Source organism: Capra hircus, chromosome 15 (genome assembly GCF_001704415.2).
Source record: "Capra hircus breed San Clemente chromosome 15, ASM170441v1, whole genome shotgun sequence".
Taxonomy (NCBI): Eukaryota; Metazoa; Chordata; class Mammalia; order Artiodactyla; family Bovidae; genus Capra; species Capra hircus.
In genome coordinates this window covers 28,171,287-28,192,324 of record NC_030822.1, presented here as the reverse complement: position 1 = coordinate 28,192,324, position 21,038 = coordinate 28,171,287, and the positions used below count along the sequence as shown (strand labels likewise).

The following is a 21,038-nucleotide window of genomic DNA, read 5'->3' as shown; positions in this document are numbered from 1 at the left end:
TGGACACGACTGAGTGACTGCAGTTTCACTTTTCACTTTCATGCATTGAAGAAGGAAATGGCAACCCACTCCAGTGTTCTTGCCTGGAGAATCCCAGGGATGGGTGAGCCTGGTGGGCTGCCGTCTATGGGGTCGCACAGAGTAGGACACAACTGAAGTGACTTAGCAGCAGCAGCAGCAGCAGCAAAAACCATGCGCTAAGCTTGGTTCTGGGAGGGCAATGGTAAATATGACAGGTGAGAGTCATAGATTTCATGAAACATTAAGTCATTTGAAAACCTTGCAAGATAGGTATTATTGGTTCTATTTCACCAACTGGGAAACAAAGTCAGAGACGATAGGTTAAGTAACTTGACCAAAGACATACAGTTAATAAATGGTAAGCAGGATTTGAACGCAAATCTCCAAATAAAGCTAGATATCTGGGAGGAGCTGGAATTCCTATTAAGTATTGTAGTCTTAAAAGGCTTTCTTTGTTCTTATCTCATTGGGAAAAAACTCTAGGGAGGACTACTTAGTTCCTATTTTTTGCTTTCCTGGTGGAACTAACTCCGCTCTTAACACACTGCACAGGTCCACTTGCTCAGGAAGTGGTCCCTAATTCAAACTGAATCAGATCCCCCTTTCCTCTCGGTTCGGATCAGTTCAGTCATGTCTGACTCTTTGCGACCCCATGGACTGTAGCACGTCAGGCCTCCCTGTCCATGACCAATGCCCAGAGTTTACTCAAACCTATGTCCATTGAGTCGGTGATGCCATCCAACCATCTCATCCTCTGTCTTCCCCTTCTCCTCTTGCCTTCAATCTTTCCTAGCATCAGGGTCTTTCCCAATGAGTCAGTTCTTACTTCTCCACTTTTCTCCAGTAGCACACTGGGCACCTGCCGACCTGAGGAGTTCATCTTTCAGTGTCCTGTCTTTTTGCCTTTTCACACTGTCCATGGGGTTCTTAAGGCAAGAATACTGAAGTGGCTTGCCATTCCCTTCTCTAGTGGACCATGTTTTGTCAGAGCTCTGTACTATGACCTGTCCATCTTGGGTGGCTCTACATGGCGTGGCTCATAGATTCATTGAGTTAGACAAGGCTGTGGTCCATGCAATCGGTTTCATTAGTGTCCTGTGTTTGTGGTTTTATCTTCTGCTTATTTCTATTATTGCACTTACTATCATTACTATAATTTTCTTATTATGTTTCATTTCAGACCAGGAACCCTTGTAGGACAGATTCTGTGTAATTTATTTCTATATCCCCAGGTTCTAGCATAGTGCCTGATACCAGATGTAGTAGATGTTAAATAAATGAACTGATGAAAATCTTATTGGTAACCTGTTCTGTTTCATTCTCTCAATGATAACAACAAAAGTGGGTAGCACTTACTGATGGGCATACACTCATAAAAGCATTATCTCCCTTCACCTTCATCATGACTCTGTGAGGTCACTACTGCAAAATTAATCTCCATTTTATTGATGGTTTCCCTGGTAGCTCAGACAGTAAAGGATCTACGCACAATGCAAGAGACCTGGGTTCGATCCCTGGGTCTGGAAGATTCCCTGGAGAAGGGAATAGCTACCCACTCCAGTATTCTTGCCTGGAGAGTTCTATGGACAGAAAGGCTGGAGGGCCATAGTCCATGGAGTCGCAAATAGTCGAACATGACTGAGTGACTTACACTTTCACTTCACTTTATTGACGAGAAATATAAAGGGTTTCTCAGGGTCATCAATTTTTAGTTAGAGAGAGATGATACAAATCCTAGTTTTACTGGTCACCAAATCCTTTACAGCAGGGATCCTAAGGCCCTGGGCCACATGGTACCTCCTGTCAGATCAGCAGTAGTGTTAGATTAGAAATAAAGTGCACAATAAATGTAATGAGCTTGAATCATCCTCAAACCATCCCTGCTTCCTGGTCTGTAGAAAAATTATCTTCCATGACACTGGTCCCTGGTGTCAAAAAGGTTGGGGATTGCTGCTTTACAGGACTCCAGGACATCACCCAGGACTCATACAATCATCCCTCCATGAATCTTCCAACAGAATTAACCAGCCCTAACTGCAGCCCTTGAGAACTCGGATCCTGATTAAACCTCAGCAGGCCCTGCCTGGTACTTTAGATCCTTGCATGCATGTTGCCTTCCACATAAGACAGCAAGCTCCTGTACGGGGTGGTGGAGGGGAGAGGGGTGGGGGCGGTGGGCATCCATTTCCATGTGCTCTGCACCTTGAATCCTCATAGCCCATAGCCCCAGCCCTTGCATGTTCTTAAGATGCTGCAATGAACTTGGAATAAAAATGACATTAAGCCCACTATATTATTATAATGATGATATTATGATCAAATAAATCCAACCTAATTCCCTGCTTTTATAATATAAGCCTCTTTCACCATGAACTAAAAGCCCTGAAGGATAGAAGGATTTAGAAAGAAGATGGAAGGTGGATGGGACGGAAAATTGTGAGCAAAATCCAGCAGTGGTTTATGTGTGGAGCTTGTCAAGGGTCAGCTCAGCCGGTGATCTGGTTATATCACTCCCTGGGGTTTCTGAGATTTTCATGTTCAACCAGTACTGAGAATCTGCAGGAAAAAGCATCAGGTGTGCGAAGGGAGCAGAGGGAAAAAGTGATGACTGCTCCAGATACATCAGAGCCTGGGAAGCCTTGACCAGAGGCTAAGCTGCTGAGACCCGCCCTGGAAGGGAAGAGCATCCATGGGGAGCCCAGGACAAGGAGGAGTGAAACCACTTGTCCTTCTGCCACTGCAGAAGATGGTGAAGGAAGAGAGTATGGGCTTAAGAGAGTGGAAACTGGGGGACAGACAGCTGCCCTCCCAGGAATGGCGTATCGAACTGTGGGAACAAGGCAGAGGGCTGCTTAGGCTGCACAAGAAAGATATAGCTGGAGGCTGGAATGAGGAGAGCCAGGCTCCTGAACCAGCTCAGCTACTGACTGGCGGTCAGTGACCTCAGCCCCTAGACGGCCTTGACTCTATCCTTCATCTTTTAAGAGAGAAAGGTTTACCTTAAAAGGTCATGATAAAGTCTGAATTAAAAGGTATGTTAAATCAGTAAGGCATTGTGCGCTCAGTAAATGAGGTTGAGACTCAGTTATGTCTTAAACAACCTGCTCTTTTTGCTTTCTGCCACTGACTGTTTTTCTCCCACTACTATGGTTTAACAAGGAACAATTCTTAAGGGCCACTCTAAGATATTCCACAACATGGGCCAGCTTTTTGAAGTCACTGCAGGAAATAAACAGTGACCACAGGCAACAACACAGTGAAAGGCTCTCCGGATGGGTTTTGTGGTTTGGGGCTTGGTCCCTATTTTCCCACTGAAAGAATTATATCAGGCTTATTCCTACAAAGCCTCTTCATTCAGTTTGAAAAGAAATACACACTGACAATGGACTGGGACGGGATCAGAAGGATGGGCAAGAACACTACGATGCTATAAATGTGTGGGTAAGCTTTTGTAGGACTATGGCGGGCCCATGCTCTCAGTCTCAGAAGAGAACGACACAGATATGTACGCTCCTCCCTTGGCTGACTCTTCTGCTCATCCCTGAGATGTCGGGGTTGCTGGGCTCTGGCTGCAGCACGTTCTTCTTCTCACCCCCTTTCTTCCTACCCACTCTGATGCCCACATGCTTGATCCTCACTGACAGCTTGATATCCAGATAGTTCTTTTCTGTTATGCCTTTTCTCCCGAGCATCAAATTTGTATTTCCATATCCTTAGTCTGTAATTTGTTTCTTATTTTTATTGAGGTATAACAAGCAAATAAAGAAAGTCCATAAATCTTAATGGTTCGGATGCATGTTGTTGTTGTTTAGTCGCTCAGCATCTGACTCTTTTGTGACTCCATGAACTCTTGCCTACCAGGCTCCTCTGTCCATGAAATTTCCCCGTCAAGATCACTGGAGTGGGGTGCCATTTCCTTCTTCAGGGGATCTTCCCGACCCAGGGATCAAACCCTCATCTCCTGCAGTAGCAGGTGGATTCGTTACCACTGAGCCACCAGAGAAACCCTAGTTCATGTGTATGGACCCACACAACCACCACCCAGAGCAAGATATAGAGCATTTCCAACATCTCGGCCAATTACCGACCCCACCCCCAGAGACTGTCACTGTTCTGACACCCGTCATCTTCAGTTACCTTTGCCTGCTTTGTAATTTTATACAAGTGGAATCATTCAGTAAGTACACTTCTATCTGGTTTCTTTCACTCATCATTATGTCTTTGAGATCTTTCCATATTATTGAGTATTGTGGTAATTTTCTTTTCAAGTGGCTTTCCACCAAAATCAATTCTGGCATACACAGAGGGCTTTCGGCAATGTCTAGAAAGGTTTTTGACTGCACAGCTCAGAGCTGAGTAACGTGGTGTGGAATGTTACTAGTAAGGAGTAGAAAGAGAGATGTGCAAGGTAAGGAGTTGCCAGAGATATGCCAAACGTCCTACAGTGCACAGGACAGCTCCCCACAACAACGGAGTAGCTAGTCCAGAATGTCAGTAGTGCTGAGATTGAGAAACCCTGTGTATTAATTTCCTAATACTGCTGTAACAAATTACCACAAACTGAATGGCTTAAAACCACATGGATGTATTATCTTATAGTTCTGTAGTTAAAAGTCAGAAATGGGTCTCACTGGCTAGAATCATGCTGTCAGCAGAAGCATGGTTTCCTTCTGAAGGCTCTAGGAAGATTCCACTTCCTTGCCTTTTCCAGCTTCTGCGAGGCTGCACATTCCTTGATGCATGTCCCTTTTCTGTCTTCAAAGCCAACAATGGCCAGCCAATCTTTATCACACTGCATCACCGTGTACTGTGATTACAGTGACAAGTTCTGGTGTGAGATTTCTTTCGCTTATAAGAATCCCTGTGATTACAGTGGGCTTGTCTGGATAATCCAGGATACTCATTCCACCTCAAGAGTCTTAATGACATTTGCAAAGTCCCTTTTGCTGTAAGGACTATGTTATGTTTGGGTAACATATTCACAGGTTCCAGGAATTAGGATGCAGACATTTTGGGGTGGTGGAAGGGGACCATGATTCTGCCTACCTATCTCATCCTGCCAGGTGATAATCCATTGTATAAATACACCACAAAGTATCTATGCTATTCTGGATGGACATTTGGGTTAGTTTTACTTTTTAGCTATTATTTTAAAAGCTGCTATACACATTCTTGTACAAGTCTTCTGCACTTATTTCTGTCAGGTACATACTGTGCAATTGCTGGGTCATAGAGCAAACATATGTTTGATTTGAATAGATAATGCTAAAGAGTTTTATAAGGTGACTGTAGCAGTTTACACCCCTTTCCAGCAGTGTGGGTTTCCATTTTCGTTTTCTATTGAATACCTCCATGCAATCCTTCCAAAGACATCTCAAATTTGACTTATCCAAAACTATACTATCTAGCTGAGTACATGACTGTTTCCCCAGACATCCAAGGCATCCAAAGGAAACATCCCAGACTCTTCCCTTTAACTTTCTGTCGACTTTCACTTAGCCATTGTCTCATATTTTTCTGTACCATCAGTGCTTGTTTACAGCCTTTCCTGGCTGGAGGTCTTCTTCATCTCATACCTAGACTCCAGCTTCCTTTCTGGACTCTATGCTCCTGGTCTAATTCCCTCCAATCCATCCTTCCCACTGCTACCAAAGTCACCTTTGCTAATGTCCAAAACCCAGTCCTGCTTCTTCATTTGCTCATAGGACAAAGGAGCTGGTCCAGCTTGCCTACCTGGTCTATTTCTCACCATTCTATTCTCATCCAGTGAGACCTCTAAGCTCTACTGGCTGAAAATTTCTCTTCTGTACTTTTACTCAGATGGATCCCTTTCCCATTGAATGCCTAGTCATCTGAAGATTCGGCTTACCAGTCGCTTCTCTACTGAACCCTTTCCTGATAACCCTCAAATCAAGTAGATTTAACCCTGTCTCCTCTGTGCCCCACCAAACCCTCCATAGACTTTTGTTAGGGCGCTGATAACTTTTCAGCACACCTGTATTTGCCTAACAAACATAAGCCTTCCAAGAGCAAGGCCTACTTTGTCTTCCTAGGAATTACCCAGATACAGACACTAATCAATATTCGCTGGACTGAAGAGGATTTGAGACAATACAAGTTTATATGACTGTGCAGTAGACATGCTGTGTGTAGACAAAGTGTTGGACAAAGTCTGTGCCTTCAAGTTGTATCACTTAAAGACACACAAGAGGACTTGTGGATCCTGAGCTCTAACAGGGAAGTAACAGAACCATTTCTGCAGAGCTGCTACATAGATTACAGCAGAAAATGCATCCAAAGTTTCTAGCAGCCTGCCAGGCACATGGGAGGCACTTGATTAACTATTATTATTATTTCTAATGGAGAAAACAAGCATTTTTAGTGAACATCAAGAGAGTTTTTAGTTTGCTGGTCAAGGCCCATTTTCAGTTTACTTCATCTGGCAGAGAATTAGCAGCTCACTTGTCTATGTGTCTACAGCTGACAATCTGAAAAACCAAAGCTGCATTGATCACAGAGCTGGCTCTCTCTAGCTTTAGTGGACACTTGGATTATTTGAGTTTTATATCTGGGACACCAAGTGGTTCTTTGTGATTATAGATTTAGAACTGTCACTGCCTTGACTGCTTTTTTGAAAGCTCACAGATGCATTAGATGCCTTTTTTTTTTTCCCCTTGGAGAGCAACCAACTATTAGTGTGTGTATCTTATCTCCTCTCCTCTCATCTTTGTGGGTTAGTCTCAGTAACATTATATCTAACTATGCAAGGTCAACCACTGATCCAGAAAAAATGCTTTGCACACAGTAAATCCTCAGTAAAATTTTCCAGGGTGGCATAAGGTTTTTCTGAGATAGGGGCCCAATGTGGTTTCCATGGTTAATTTCTCTCCTACTTCTCTTCCCTCTCTTCTGATCAATGGTTTGTCTTTTTCATGATTATTCCTTCTGCTGTCAGTACCCTCAATGAATGTATCCCTCGGGGCTCCATTCTCTGATGGCTAATTCTCTCTACTTCGTCTCTAGGGTTGATTTCACCTCCTTCCATGTCTTTAATCATTTCCACAGGATGTTTCAAATCACAGCCCTGAACTCGCACTACACTTCAGATCCATTTACTCAGCTGCCCCTTGAAACTTCTTGTCAGATATCTCATAGACAATTCAAATTCTAAATACTAAAAATAAGCTCAGCTTCCACTCCTGACTCTTTCTTCTCTACATTCATCACAGAAGTCTAAGTAAAAGTCTGTTCCAGTGACTAGGACTGTTACCAGAAAAATGCAAACCAGAAAAATTTATTTTGAATTTATCTTCAATTGCATCTCAATTGATCACTGAGACCTGTTTTTCAGTAACTATATGTACTATGCTTTAAATTTCAGATCCCAAAGCCACAGTCCAGGCTTTATCATTCTCTCTGGATTATTCCAATAGCCTCTTACTTGCCACCCTTTCTCTCACTTCCCCAGGTCACCAGCCAGTGGGACATTTATAAACTTTAAATCATATTCAACTATCATGTAGTTCCTGAGCCTAAATTCTTTCAGTGACTCATTTCTTTAAAAAAGAAAATCCAAACTCCTTAGCCAGGGATATAAAACTGTTCCTAGTATGACCTCTCATAGCATAAAAAGTAAAGAAATAGTAAAAATAAGAGGAAACCTTACTAAAAAGGGAGATGATTTACAAAACCAAAATGTGACCCTGAAAAAAACTAAACAAACCTTAATAAAACAATTATGAAAAAAGAGAGAAGGCACCAATTAATATTAAGTGTGAAAGAGGATTTAACTGCAGATAAGCAGAGTTGAATATAAAATCCACAAGACAACGCTATGAGGACTCATGTCAATAAATTTAAAAATTATAAAAAAAGTGATCACATTACCTTGAAAAATATAAATTACTAAAATTGGCTCAAGAAGAAATACAAAAGCTGAATAAATCAAATTGGTAGTAAAAAAATAGTTTATTCACTAAAAACGACATGATTACAGAGAGCTTTACAGGAGATTCTTATCAGCTATTTAAGGAGGAACACTTATTATAAGCATTGTTCCAATAACTGAAAAGGAGAAAAATCTGCCTATCTAATTGTATAGCTATAACCACGATACCAATATTGCACCAGAGTGATATAAAAAAGAAAAAAGTTTTAGAATAATTTTACTTATGAACACATGTGCAAACATTTCAAATAAAAAGTAGCTAAAGAATTCAGCATCACAAAATACGTTTTTATCTAAGTAAGATTTATCCTAGGAATGAAAAGATGGCTCAACATCAGAAAAATCTATAAACAGACTAAAAGTGAAAACCATATAACTTTCTCAGTTGATGGCCCCAAAAATCATTTAATTAAATTCAATACAAATCCATAGTTTTTAAAACCCCTAGAAATTAGTATAAAGGCAAGTTTCTTAGCCTGATACGATGCTGTCTCCTAAAGACACAGAGCAAACCTCATACTTAACGAAAAAACTTTAGGAGCATTTCCATTTTTCTCAGACAAAGATGCCCATTATCACCTACCATCAGAATTATACTGGATATCCCCACCAATGTAGCAATATACACACACACAAAAAATATATGAATATCAGAATGAAGATGATAAATTGACATTTACTAAAAGTATACATTATCTCCACAGATGGCCCAAGAGAATCTAAAAACAAAATTAGTGGTAAAAAGTTGCTGAATATAATGTAAACATATAAAAATTAATACATATGAGCAACAACAAATTAGAAAACGTAATAAGATATATGTTGAAAGCAAGAAAGCTAATTTTAAATAGCTCAGAAAAAAATGATAGTATGGTATTAGCTCAGATGAATGGAATAGAACAGAGATCTCAGAAATACTCAAGCATATGCAACCTATGTGATAAAGAGATATCAGTGGGGATATTAATGCAGAAACGAACTTTTAAAAAGTATATTGGAATAAATGACTTTCCATATGGGAAAAGGAAAATTAGATCCCTACTACATTCCATGCATAAATATGTTATTACTTAAAAATTATTTTGTATGTGTATATGTTGTCTAGTTGCTAAGTCATGTTTGACTTTTTTGTGACCCATGGACTGTAGCCTGCCAGGCTCCTCCGTCCATGGGATTTCCCAGGCAAGAATACTGGAGTGGGTTGCCATTTCCTTCTCTAGGGGATCTTCCTGATCCATGGATCAAATCTGAGTTTACTGCTTGGCAGGCGGATTCTTTACTATTGAGCCAACAGGGAAGCCGTATGTGTGTACATGTGTGACTTTTGCAGAGAAAATTACAAAATGTAAGTGAAGGACAAAAAGACAAATAAATGGCAAAAATACCATATTTGTGTATGGGAAAATACTATACCTTAAAGACAGCAAATCTTCCCAAGCAGTGTTTTCCCAAGTAAGGCCTGAAGTTCACTTGCATCAAAATTACCTAGAGTGCAGGACTTCCCTGGAGATCCAATGGTTAAGAATCCACCTTGCAATGTAGGAGATGTGGGTTTGATCCCTGGGCAGAGAATTAAAATCCTACATGCCTGTGCACTGCAGTGAAGATCCTGCATGCTGCAGCTAAGATCCCACACAGCCAAATAAGTAAATATTTAAAAAATTACCTAGAGTGCTTGTTAAAATATAGATTCTTAGGCTCCATTTTAAACCTGCTGCATCAGCATGTCTGAGGATAAGGCCAGGAATCTGCGTTTTAGGAAGCTCTCCAGATGATTCTCTTGTGAATGAAATTTTGAGAAACTTTGCCTTAAGGGAAGAGGGTATAACCTGAATTGCACATGAGAATTATCCGGGGGCAGTTTTAAAAGACTCACATGCACAGGTCATACCCCAGACCCATTAAATCAGAATATCTGGCAAGGCAGTTATGTAACAGCATTTTTTTTTTTTTTTGGCTGTGCTGCAGGGGATGAGGCACCTTTAGTTGCTGACCAGGGATCAAACCCTCACCCCGCCTCCCCTACAGTGGAAGCACGGAGTCTTAACCACTGGACTGCCAGGGAAGACCTTGCAACAGCACTTTTATAGTTCACCAGTGGCCAGTGGCTCAGATGGTAAAGCATCCGCCCACAATGTGGGAGACCTGGGTTCAATTCCTGGGTCGGGAAGATCCTCTGGAGAAGGAAATGGCAACCCACTCCAGTACTCTTGCCTGGAAAATCCCATGGATGGAAGAGCCTGGTAGGCTACAGTCCGTGGGGCCGCAAAGAGTCGGACACGACTGAGTGACTTCACCTTAATGACTCCATTGTAGAGCTCAGATCGAGGGCCACAGCTGTCCTGCTGAAGGTACACCTAGAATCAGGTCTGTAAGGTTTGCTGTTCTTCCCCACTTGAACATGTCTTCTAGTGCTAACCGAGTAAGAATCCCACTTTATTTTGACTAAGGAAAACACAATTTCTTTACATAAGGGTTATCACCTTTTGGTGTCCTGAGATTCCTGTCTGATACATAGCAGGGACTTGGTGGTCATTTTCCAAAATTAATTCAGCTAAATGAAACAGAGTGAAATGAATCAATATGTAAGTGAATAAATTCTTCACCAAACTCTAAAAAGTTCACTAGAGTCAACAAACCTATATGGTAGTTAGGCACAATGTTAAGCTGTGAGAGATACAGAGACGAACAAAATATAGCCCTTCTCTTTAAGTGTTCTTATCTGGTAGGGGAGGCAGATAGAGACAAAAGTATCCTCCAATCAAGCAGACAATGAGAAGTGCACAGAACACGAAAAGGAAATGAGAGAAAAAATAGTCCCTTGTGGCAGGACCTGGAGGGCATTGTTGAAAGCTAGTATCTGAGACTGGCCTTGAAGAGTTGCTGGGATTCAGTTAGGAAGACACTAGAGAAATAGGCAGTTGCCTGTAGGTATAGGGCAGTTCTGTGCCGTTGCTGCTTAGTCGCTTAGTTGTGTCCAACTCTCTTACGACCCCAAGGACTGTAGCCCACCAAGCTCCTCTGTCCCTGGGATTTCCCAGGCAAGAATACTGGAGTGGGTTGCTGTGTTCTTCTGCGGGGGATCTTCCCGACCCAGGGATGGAACCTGCATCTTCTGAATTGCAGGCGGATTCTTTACCAATGAGCCATCTGGGAAGCCCAGGGCAGTTCTGAATAGCATAGCCATGTCAGATGGACCTTTCTCTAACATTTATGGAAAACTGTAGGGATAGTAACGACTCCTTTTCTTTCTGATTTCCTTGTTACCCCTCTCATTTTTCAAGTACTATTTTACCTCTGGTTTATTAACTCTACCTCCTGGTGCTCCAGCTGATTTCTTCCAGGAAAATTTGCTTATTAACATTTCTATGGGGAGCACCTGCTACCCCATCTATCACTCTTAACTAATGGCTGGGACAATGGGGTTGGCTGAGAGAGGAATTTTAATCCCCTCCTATGACTTATCTATTTTCTGATTGAGAATGCTAGGTCCAAAGTCACAGATAGCTGCCCAGTGAGATCATCCTTAACATTAAAATGAAAATAAAGACATGTTTCTCAATTTTTATAATATTATTTATGTAATATGAATGTAGTGAAAATCAATTTCATGATTACAAATAATTCTAAAGATACCTCAGATACCATTTGAATGCAAAAATACCTGGCTAGTTTGGATAAGCTATGAATTAGAACTGTTGAACAGAGACAATTTCTCAAAACCATAGCATCAAAGGACATTTGATGTTAACTACTGATTGTATACTGCAGGGGAAAACCAAATAGCATGTATTGATATATGACTCTGGATGAATATATATTTTATATTACATACCAATATATTAAGCTGATGGATTGTGTATCCTTTCTCTAGTTAAGCGAACTACTCACATTGATGCTATATGACTGATGTCATTTGTAAAGTCCATAAGATGAACCAGTCACCATGGTATAAACTACCATTATTTATGTAGAGTGACAGAAGAAATGGATTTGTCAATCAAATTATTGGTAAAATGGGGCCCAGTTTGGCTTCTAAGGTGATGTAAGACACACAGCATACTTAAATTCAAGAGATACTCAAAATCCTAGCAAGGAAAAGGATGCGAGAGAATAAAGAGGAAAAAAATCAAGTTTACAGATAAGCCTATAATTTCCAGGCATTTTTTTCTTTATTGTACATTTAATTAATTATCTTTTTTCTTCATATCTGCTTTTACCCAAAGTGCATTTCCCTATTATTAATTTTTCTTCTGGAACAAAAATATTAAATTTCACATCAAATTTGTCATGCACTTAAATTGTCCATTAGAGAAATTGATGTCTCTTAGCAATGCTTATTCTCTTAATGCTTTCAAACCCTTCTGATTACACAGCAAAATGGAACTACTGACCCCAAAGTCATATGCATAATTAAATTTTACAGAAGATTCAAATTAGAAAAAAATTTTTTTTAAGGTATGCAGAGATTTTTCCGGACAGGTTGATGAAATTCTGATAGCTATGAAAAATCGTTCTTAACAGCTGCAAGAGCATAGTTCCCCTATTCAGTCCAATCACTTGCAGTATGTATGTAATTCTAACTAGCAGTATGACAGCTTACTGCACAGTTAAGGTATTGTTTAGGAGGAAGAGGCTATACAGAACAAAGGTACATCCCAAAATATTTGGAGTGAATTGTCTGAAGGGTGGTTTTTTTAAAAAAAATTTATGTTTAATTGGAGGATAATTGCTTTACAATGTTGAGTTGGCGTCTTCTGTACAACAACATGAATCAGTGGTAAGTATACAAATATCCCTTTCCTCTTGAGCCTCCCCCCACTATCCTATGAAGGGTTGTTTATACCCTGACTGTCTGGTCAATTGCTGATGGACAAAGCAAGTCCTACCAACCTGGAAACATAAACTGAGTAGGATCGTCAAATGAAATTTGAGAGTCTGGATCTCCCTTGATTGGTACTGACTATATTGAGGTGTTCATGCTCAGTTGCTCAGTCGTGTCCCACTCTTTGCGATCCCATGGATTGTAGCCTGCCAGGCTCCTCTGTCCATGGAACTTTCCAGGCAAGAGTACAGGAGTGGGTTTCTGTTTCCTACTCCAGTATTAAGGTGAGGAGAGGTTGGTTCTGTCTGGTAGGTGGTAGGTTTCCACCTGCCTCAGGGTGGTAGATTGGGAGTATGATGATGAAGAGGTCAGTCCAGAAAACTGATGTTAGGCCAGCCTTAGGGTTCTTGCCTTATAAACAAGAAAGCCGTGACAGAGTCACAAAACTGTATCTTGACTTTGCTTTTGTAGTCCCCTTGCTTATTCGTTTCCTTTCTTTTCTTTTAGATCCTCCTTGGTAACAGTATAAAGATTTTGTGAACATTCCACTTTCTCTTAGCTAGAGCCAAGGGAAAAGATCTGTGTCCTTGCCTGACCCAGAGCTTTAAAAGGAAGTGGTGTACTCCTGGGTGACCAGTATGATCATGATACTGGTAAACAAAGAAAGAAATGCCAGGTGGGAGGTAGAATTCAAGAGGAAGAAATAGGGGCCAATTGATAAGCTGCCCCTTTTAACTGTGAAATGCTTTCCAGAGGCAAAACCTGGGAGGAGTCTTAACAAAAGACCTTGTGTATCAATGCTGTTCTCTCCTCAGCATAAGAGGGATTGTCTGTCATATTTACTGGAGAGGGACATCAGTGTGATGAGGCCACATATAAAGTCTTGGCAAAAGACACTAACTCTGCAGTCCTCCTATCCACACCCTTCTGCAGGAAGGAGGCCGCTGGCTGTGGCATTCATGAAGGACCCCATAAGTCACATTTTGCACACTTCTAGCTCAGTCACTCATCAGGAACATCTACTTCCCCGGAAACCCCAAGCCCAATGCCATGTATTCAGAGTCAACAGTAATCTGTTAGCTAATTGTTTTGGTTAGAAGCATAAGGACAGGACTGAAAGCTAAGCATTCAGAAATATATATTACAGGGAGAAATGGTGAGAAAGCAGCTTGGAAGGGCTGAGGCTGCAGCAGAGGGAGAATTCTAGAAAGAAAGAGAGTGAATGAATATGCTCAGGTTTGAAGGCATTCATTTAAAGGGAATTTAAATGTGCTGAAGAGGGGGTTCTTGATGGTAACAGGATGAGAACCACATCTGATGAATAAGAAAGGAATAAGGGAGAAGGCTGGAAGTGTCTTGGACATAGAAATCAAAATAATGAGAAGGTCAGAAAGGAACCAAGATGTACTAATTACCTACCATGTGCCAGGCATAATTCTTCTGAATCATCTCATTTAATCTTCAAAATGTCTAGCACAGTGTTCAGCATATAATAGGTGCTCAAAAATAAGTTGAGTATTTAATATTAAATCAGTACATGAGCAGACAATCTAAGAGAAGAATCTGTTATCCATCACATCTTACAGATAAGAACCCGAGGCCAAGAAGGGTTAAGAAACTTGCCCAATGTGTCACAAATAGAAGCATAAGCAATCTGCCTTCAAAACCTAGGGGACTGGAGGAGGAGGGTGCTCTATAAGCGTCTGGCTGGCAGGGAATCTTGAAAAGGGTGTGGTGCTTGGGTGTCTGCCAAGGACCGAGATGGAGAAGGAAGAAGGAAGGGCTGGGTGAACCAGGCTAGGGAGGTGGGGAAGGGGTAGAGATCACTCTATTTGGGGGAGGATCTGCCCTGCAGGAAGGCACCAAGACTCTTTGGCGTCAGCTGAGCCAGCAAAGGGCAGCACCCAGGCTAATGAAGCCGGTGGCTTGGGTGGGGCAGAATGGACGCAAAGCCTGTGAAGAGACTGCAACGGTTTCTGTTGGGCAGGCAGGGACTTGGGGTGGGGCGGGGATGGGGAAAAGATGGCTGAAGTGGTTAGTAGCAAGCTTTCACAAAAGAGTCTAAGAGCAGTCGGCCAGGAGTTGGGGGAAGGAGGGGGTGTGTTCTGGAATGGGAGGTGGAGGCCAGGGATGCCTGCGATGCGGAGAATCTATGGGAGAGGGTAAGGATGACCAGCCCCGAGGCCTGAGCTGTGGACCGCGTCTCACCTGTAGGAGCTGCTCACTGCACTCGCCACCTCCTCGCGGATTTGCCTGTTGAGCGCGTCGGCCACCGCACGCCCTCTGCCCGCCTCGGGGCCAGTGGCCTGGACCTGGTCCTGGGCCGCGGGCAGCGGCGTCTGCTCCTGCCCCAGCGCCTCGGCGCGCCGCACCATCCAGGCGGGCCCGGGCTTCTTGCGAGTGTCGCGCTCATCTGCCCCGGACGCTTTTCCGGCCGCAAGGACAACTGCTCCGCCAGAAACCGCCTCCTGCTCCGGGGCCTCGGCGGCCTGCACCAGCCAACGCTCCTGGCTCTGCGACACCTCGGCGCGCCGCACCATCCAGGCGGGCCCGGGTTTCTTGCGAGTGTCGCGCTCATCTGCCCCGGACGCTTTTCCAGCCGCAAGGACGCCTGCTCCGCTAGGAGCCGCCTCCTGCTCCTGGGCTTCAGCGGCCTGCACTACCCAGCGCTCCTGGCTCTGCGACACCTCGGCGCGCCGCACCATCCAGGCGGGCCCAGGTTTCTTGCGTGTGTCACGCTCATCTGCGCCGGACGCTTTTCCAGCCGCAAGGACACCTGCTCCTCCAGGGGCCGCCTCCTGCTCCGAGGCCTCGCCGGCCGGCACAGGCCAGCGCTCCTGGCTCTGCGGTCGGCGCTGGGGGGCACGGAGCGCAGGCGCTGCCGCCTGGGAAGAAGTGGCGATCTGCACGGGCTTGGGGATCCACGGGTGGTCCCCGCGGCGCGGCAGCGGCCAGGCGCGGAAGTCCTTCTGGTACTGGGTCTCGCGCTCAAAGGGCGCGTCCGAAGGCTGGTATTCGCTGCGCGGCCTGCAGCTCGGCTCGGGCCGCTGCACCTTCCAGGCGCGGTAGTCCTGCCGCATCACCGAGTCCGCGGGACCTGCGCTGGAGGTGGAGCCGGAGCCAGAGGTTGGGCCGGGTCCGCTCCGGCCAGAGGAGGCCCCAGCCTCTCTTTCTCCGCTAGGCCCCGGCGCCGGCCCTGTTGCCCGGGCAACCGCATCCCCGTCGCCCTGGGCCGGCTGTGTTTCTATGGCGACCGTGCGCGCCGAGGGGGGCGCGGGCGCCGGCTGCTGGTGCGACGGCGGGGCACCCGGGTGCTCGGTGGCCTCCGAGTACTTGGTGAAAACCAGCGGCACGGCGATATCCGCCTTGTCCAGCTGGTTCCAGAAGCGGGCGATGCAGCAGGCGCGCGTGATGCACGGCCACGCCATGGTGCTCGCTGCAGAACTCGTCCTCTTTCTTGCTGGATTCTAAAGCAAGTCCCTAATCTTCCTCAGTCCCCTCGACCGGCCAGTCTGGTTCCCACCTTGTTTTCCTTGGTGTCCTGAGCTACCGCGCCCTCCTGTCTCAGAGAGCACCCGGGAATGTCGGGCTGGCAGAGCTAACACTGAGATAAAAGTCGGTAAAGTCCTTCGATACCTTGCTATAAACGCCTCCTGGAGCCGCCGCACAGGTCTCGGGAGCGCGTTCTGCTGCGGGCACCGCAGCGGGAGAAACGGCGACCCGGGTCGCCGGCGAGGGCGTCTGGGACGCGCCCCTCCCTTCGGCTGCGGCGGCGCGCAGACCCCGGCCAAGCGAGGCGACGCGAGGCGAGGTGGCTGCAGGCTTAAGCCATGGCGCAGAAGAAGGGCCGGGCAGTGCGGTCGCAGGGTCGCGGACAAAGCTCTCTCTTCTCCCCGCCCGGCGTCCAGTCTCAGCTAGCCACCTAGCAGGGCTCGGAGGAGATCACCATTCGAGGAGATCGAGCACTGCTGCCGCCGCCGCCTCTCCCGAGGATGCTGCAGCCGCTGCCGTCGCCGCCGCTGCCGTCTCTGCTGCAGGGAAGCGGCCCCACCCTTTTCTGCCGTTCAGCAGAGGGGGGAAAAATCCAGGAAAGATGCTGAGAGAAAGAGCGCTGCAGGAAAAAAAAATCACCTGCTGTCGTCAGCGAGCGCTGCTGGGAGCTCGCCTTCTCTTTCCCCTCCCTCTGATCTGCCAGCTCCTCCCTCTTCAGCTCCTAGGCAACCACAGAATCTGGGGCCTAGGTGGGTTCAAGTCCCAGGCTCCTTATGACTTGCAGTCTTTATTCTGGTTGCCTCTGGACTGGGAGCCTCAGGCTCCTCTTTTGTGAAATAAGGGTTAAACATGGGGGAAGGAGGGAGATTCAATTTAAAAATACGGAGGAAACCCCTAGTGAAATGTCTGTCCCAGAATATATATACATATATTTAAAGGAGCTCCTGTTATTGGCCAAAGTCTATGGCCTGGATTTGAACCCCTTTGGCTGGCTTCTGACCTAAGCACTTGTCAGTCTTATGCATAGGCTTTGCTCATATGTGGAGTCAGGAAACTGCAGGCTGATGGTACCTTAGCTGTTCTTTTTCCGGGGGACCCTTTGCAGAGAGGGATGTCTTAGAAGGTCCCAACAACTACCAAGTCCCTGTTCAGCCCAGGGGCCACACAGGAAGAGATGAAGTGAGAAGAAAATTCTCAAAAGGGGCCTCAGTGGGGAGGTTGGGGTGGGTGGGAAACAGCCAGATACTATCCTGGGAAAGGGTAGGGCCTGACAGGCAGTGGCTTTCTGCCATGTTCCTGACCCCTGGCCTTTGCTCTTCTTCTATCTGGGAGGCAGAAAAATTTTGGAGTCAGATGTTCCTGCTTTTGCTCAGACACTTACTACCTGTGTCACTTGGACAAGTTGAGTCATCCCAGACTGTAGTCTCCTCACCTGGAGGAAATTATAGCTACCTCATAGTGGTTTTGTGAAGATAGTTAAAGGCTCAGAGTCAAATCAAATCCCAGAGGATTCAAATCCTGGCTTTTGCATGTCTTAGCTCATGGCCATGGGCACATTACTGCAAGTTTCTGACCTTTAGTTTCATCCACGAATGAGGGCGCCAGTTCTCAGCTCACAAGGTTGCTCTTAGAATTAAAATGATAATCACTAAAAACCCTTGCCACAACATCTGGAATATAGCAATGGTTCAATAAATGGTAGCTATTAGTTTTCACAGAACCCACCCAGGGAAACCCAGAGGTGGAGCTTCCCAAGCAGGCCAGCCTCTTGGACACCTTCTGCAGTAAGGCTTCTTGTTCTTCCAAGCGTCTCCTTTTGGTATCTCCTTGCACTGTCTTCCACTTCTGACTCCTAGCTACATTCACTGGCCTGTAGCTCTGTTTCTCTCCAATACAGCCAGAGTTTTCAGCATCAGTTAAGTTGGGGGTGGGGGGATTGATATCTATGGGGGAAAAGTCATTTATGTGTTTCGATTGGGAATCGATTTCAAAATATAGCTCTTTTTAAACCTTAGAATCAAACACAATGAGAAGACAGCTCTGACTAGTCAATTAAATGCTGAACTTCCTCCTATGTGGGTCTTTGCCTATTGGTAACTTCATTTGATTTCCACAAATAAAATGATGCCTGGCACTGTTTTCCAGTTATTAGGAGATACATTTCTATAAACAAAATAATCTGGTCTTGCCCTTCCTCTCCCCAGTTCTGGAACTCCCTGGGATTTGGTTTATGTCTTTCCAATAACAATTTCCAAAGATGAAAGATGGACTAGAAATCAGAGCTGGAAGTCATTAAGAGTCATTGAGAATTTACCCTTCCTTAATTTAGATGCCCGCTCTGTGCCTTGGGCACTATGGAACACAGATGGGTTCTAGCTCTAGGGCAGCCCTCAATTACAGGGGTGTATTATGAAAGGACTGGGAGACATACATAAATAATTAGCAAATAGTATGGTCAGCATAATAGAGGTTCATTCACAAGGTACTGAATGAATGACTAATGATGGCTGAACAGGAACTCTCCTAGTCAAGGTGTAAGCATTAATAAGAATGCTCCAGGCAACTTCTTTAAGGGGCTTCCTGAGTGACTCAGACGGTACAGAATTTGCCTGCAATGCAGGAGACCCAGGTTCGATCCCTGGGTTGGGAAGATACCCTGGAGAAGGGAATGGCAATCCACTCCAGTATTCTTGCCTGGAAAATTCCATGGACAGAGGAGCCTGGTGGGCTACAGTCCATGGTGTTGCAAAGAGTCAGACACAACTAAGCGACTTACACTTTTCACTTCAGGCATCTTCATCATCAGTATCACCTTCCACATTCATTCATTTAGATTTTTAAAATATGTTCAATTGTATAATCTCCTTGAACCATCTAATGGCCCGATGGGCTAATCAAGTCTAATGGTTATCTGTTACATGGATTGCTTAGCATCAATTCTGATGATAACAACACCTCATTGGTTGACTTTGGATATGCCTCTTTTCTAATTTCAGTCCATATGATTTGGGTGTGGTTAGCCTTACTCAGTCCACCTTCCAGAGGTGACTCTGTGAAGCACACCCGTTTACTAGTCCCTGCATCATTCTGGCCAAAGGGACTATTTAGTGACTGACACATGATCCATATTAGACCAACTGGAGGAAATTCTAGACATTAGCTGAAATCACCTATAAAGAGCTGCTCTCTTTTTCACTGAGTTGCTACATGGGAAACCATGAGGCTACTGACCATCTTTGCCATCACTAGGGGAGGCTGCCTGCCTAAAGCTGAAGCAAACAGAGAAAATCAGAAGAGGATGCAGGATTCTGATGATGTCAGTGAAAAACTGCAATTTCCCCCTTGCACTCATTCTCTCCTTATATTCCTTCTAGTAGCAGAAACCTCCACGTTTTAGTTGGGCTCTTGTTTACCCAACCAGAGACATTTTCCGAATTCTCTACCGCAAAGAGCAATTGTGTGTACTTCCAGGCCACTTCCTTAAGGTATTTGTTTGGGTTCAACTTCATCTTTCTCCTTCCCATAGCATAGAATGCGGGCATAGCAGATGTAAATTATCACCTGGGCATTAAAGGATAAGAAAGTTCTGGTGCCAGGATTTAGCCCTGGGTCTGGGAGGATAGAGAACAAAATAGAGGAAACTTATCTTGGGTGATCTCCTGGAACTGAGCTCTCTCAGCAACCTTGGGCCACCTGCCTGCTTCTGCCCTGTCATGTGAGTAGGAAATACACTTTATTTTGTCTGAACCACTGCTCTGGGGTCTCTATTTAGCTTTTTAGTCATTTGAGCATGTGGATCTGGAGGTACATGAAAACAGTGTGAAACTAAGATACATGTGCGATGGGAGAGGATGATAAGAGTTAAAGTATTCCAAAGTCCTTATTTGTTTGTGAGGAAGAGAGACATTGATTCATTTATTAACCTAAAATATTTATTAACTTAAAAATGCACATGGGAGGAAATATAAGCAGATATAGAAAACTTTGTTAAGGCCTGCAAAAGGGCAAAACTAAGCAAATAAAATATATAGAAAATAGAATATAAGGTGGTGAGAATATTTTCAAGTATACATATCATTGACTGAAGTAAATGCACATAACCTAAACTTTCCATAAGGACTTCCCTTGGCAGTCTGCTGGTTAAGAATCGACTTGCTGGGGCTTCCCTTGTGGTCCAGTGGTTAAGACTCAGAGCTCTCAATGCAGGGGGCCTGGGTTCGATCACTGGTCAGGGAACTAGATCTCGCATATAGCAACTAAAAATCCCATGAGCTGCAACTAAGACCTGGGGCAGCCAAATAAATAAATAAAAATAGGTATTAAACAAAAAAAGAATCTATTTGCCAGTGCAGAGGACATGGGTTTGATCCCTGGTCCAGGAAGATTCCACATGCCTCAGGGCAACTATGTCCACAGGCCACAACTACTGAGCCCATGTGCCCTAGGGCCCATGCTTTGCAACAAGAGAAGTCACTACTAGAGAGCAGCCCCCGCTTGCTACAACTAGAGAAAGCTTGCACACAGTAACAAAGACCCATTCAGCCAAAGCAAACAAACAACAAAAAAAATTAAAACAACAACAAAAAAACCAACAAAACTTTCCAGTTAAAAGACTGAGAATGTCAGATTGGAGAAAAACACAAAACAAAGCAAAAAGCAACTATGCATTGTATGTAGGGAACATATTTAGAACAATGACACATAAATGTGAACAGCGGGTGACAGAAAAAGACGTAGTAGGTAAATACTAAT

The 21,038-nt window shown here is 44.5% G+C and overlaps 1 protein-coding gene across 1 annotated transcript in view; it reads right to left on the bottom strand.

The window, feature by feature from the left end:
- The window catches only part of MAP6 (microtubule associated protein 6), an 81,225-nt gene extending 63,733 nt beyond the window's left edge, over positions 1–17,492 (bottom strand). Inside the window, exon 1 of the mRNA XM_018059335.1 lies at positions 15,003–17,492. Within this exon, the coding sequence (XP_017914824.1) occupies positions 15,003–16,222 (1,220 nt within the window). The 5' untranslated portion in view covers positions 16,223–17,492. The remainder of the gene's footprint in view (positions 1–15,002) is intronic.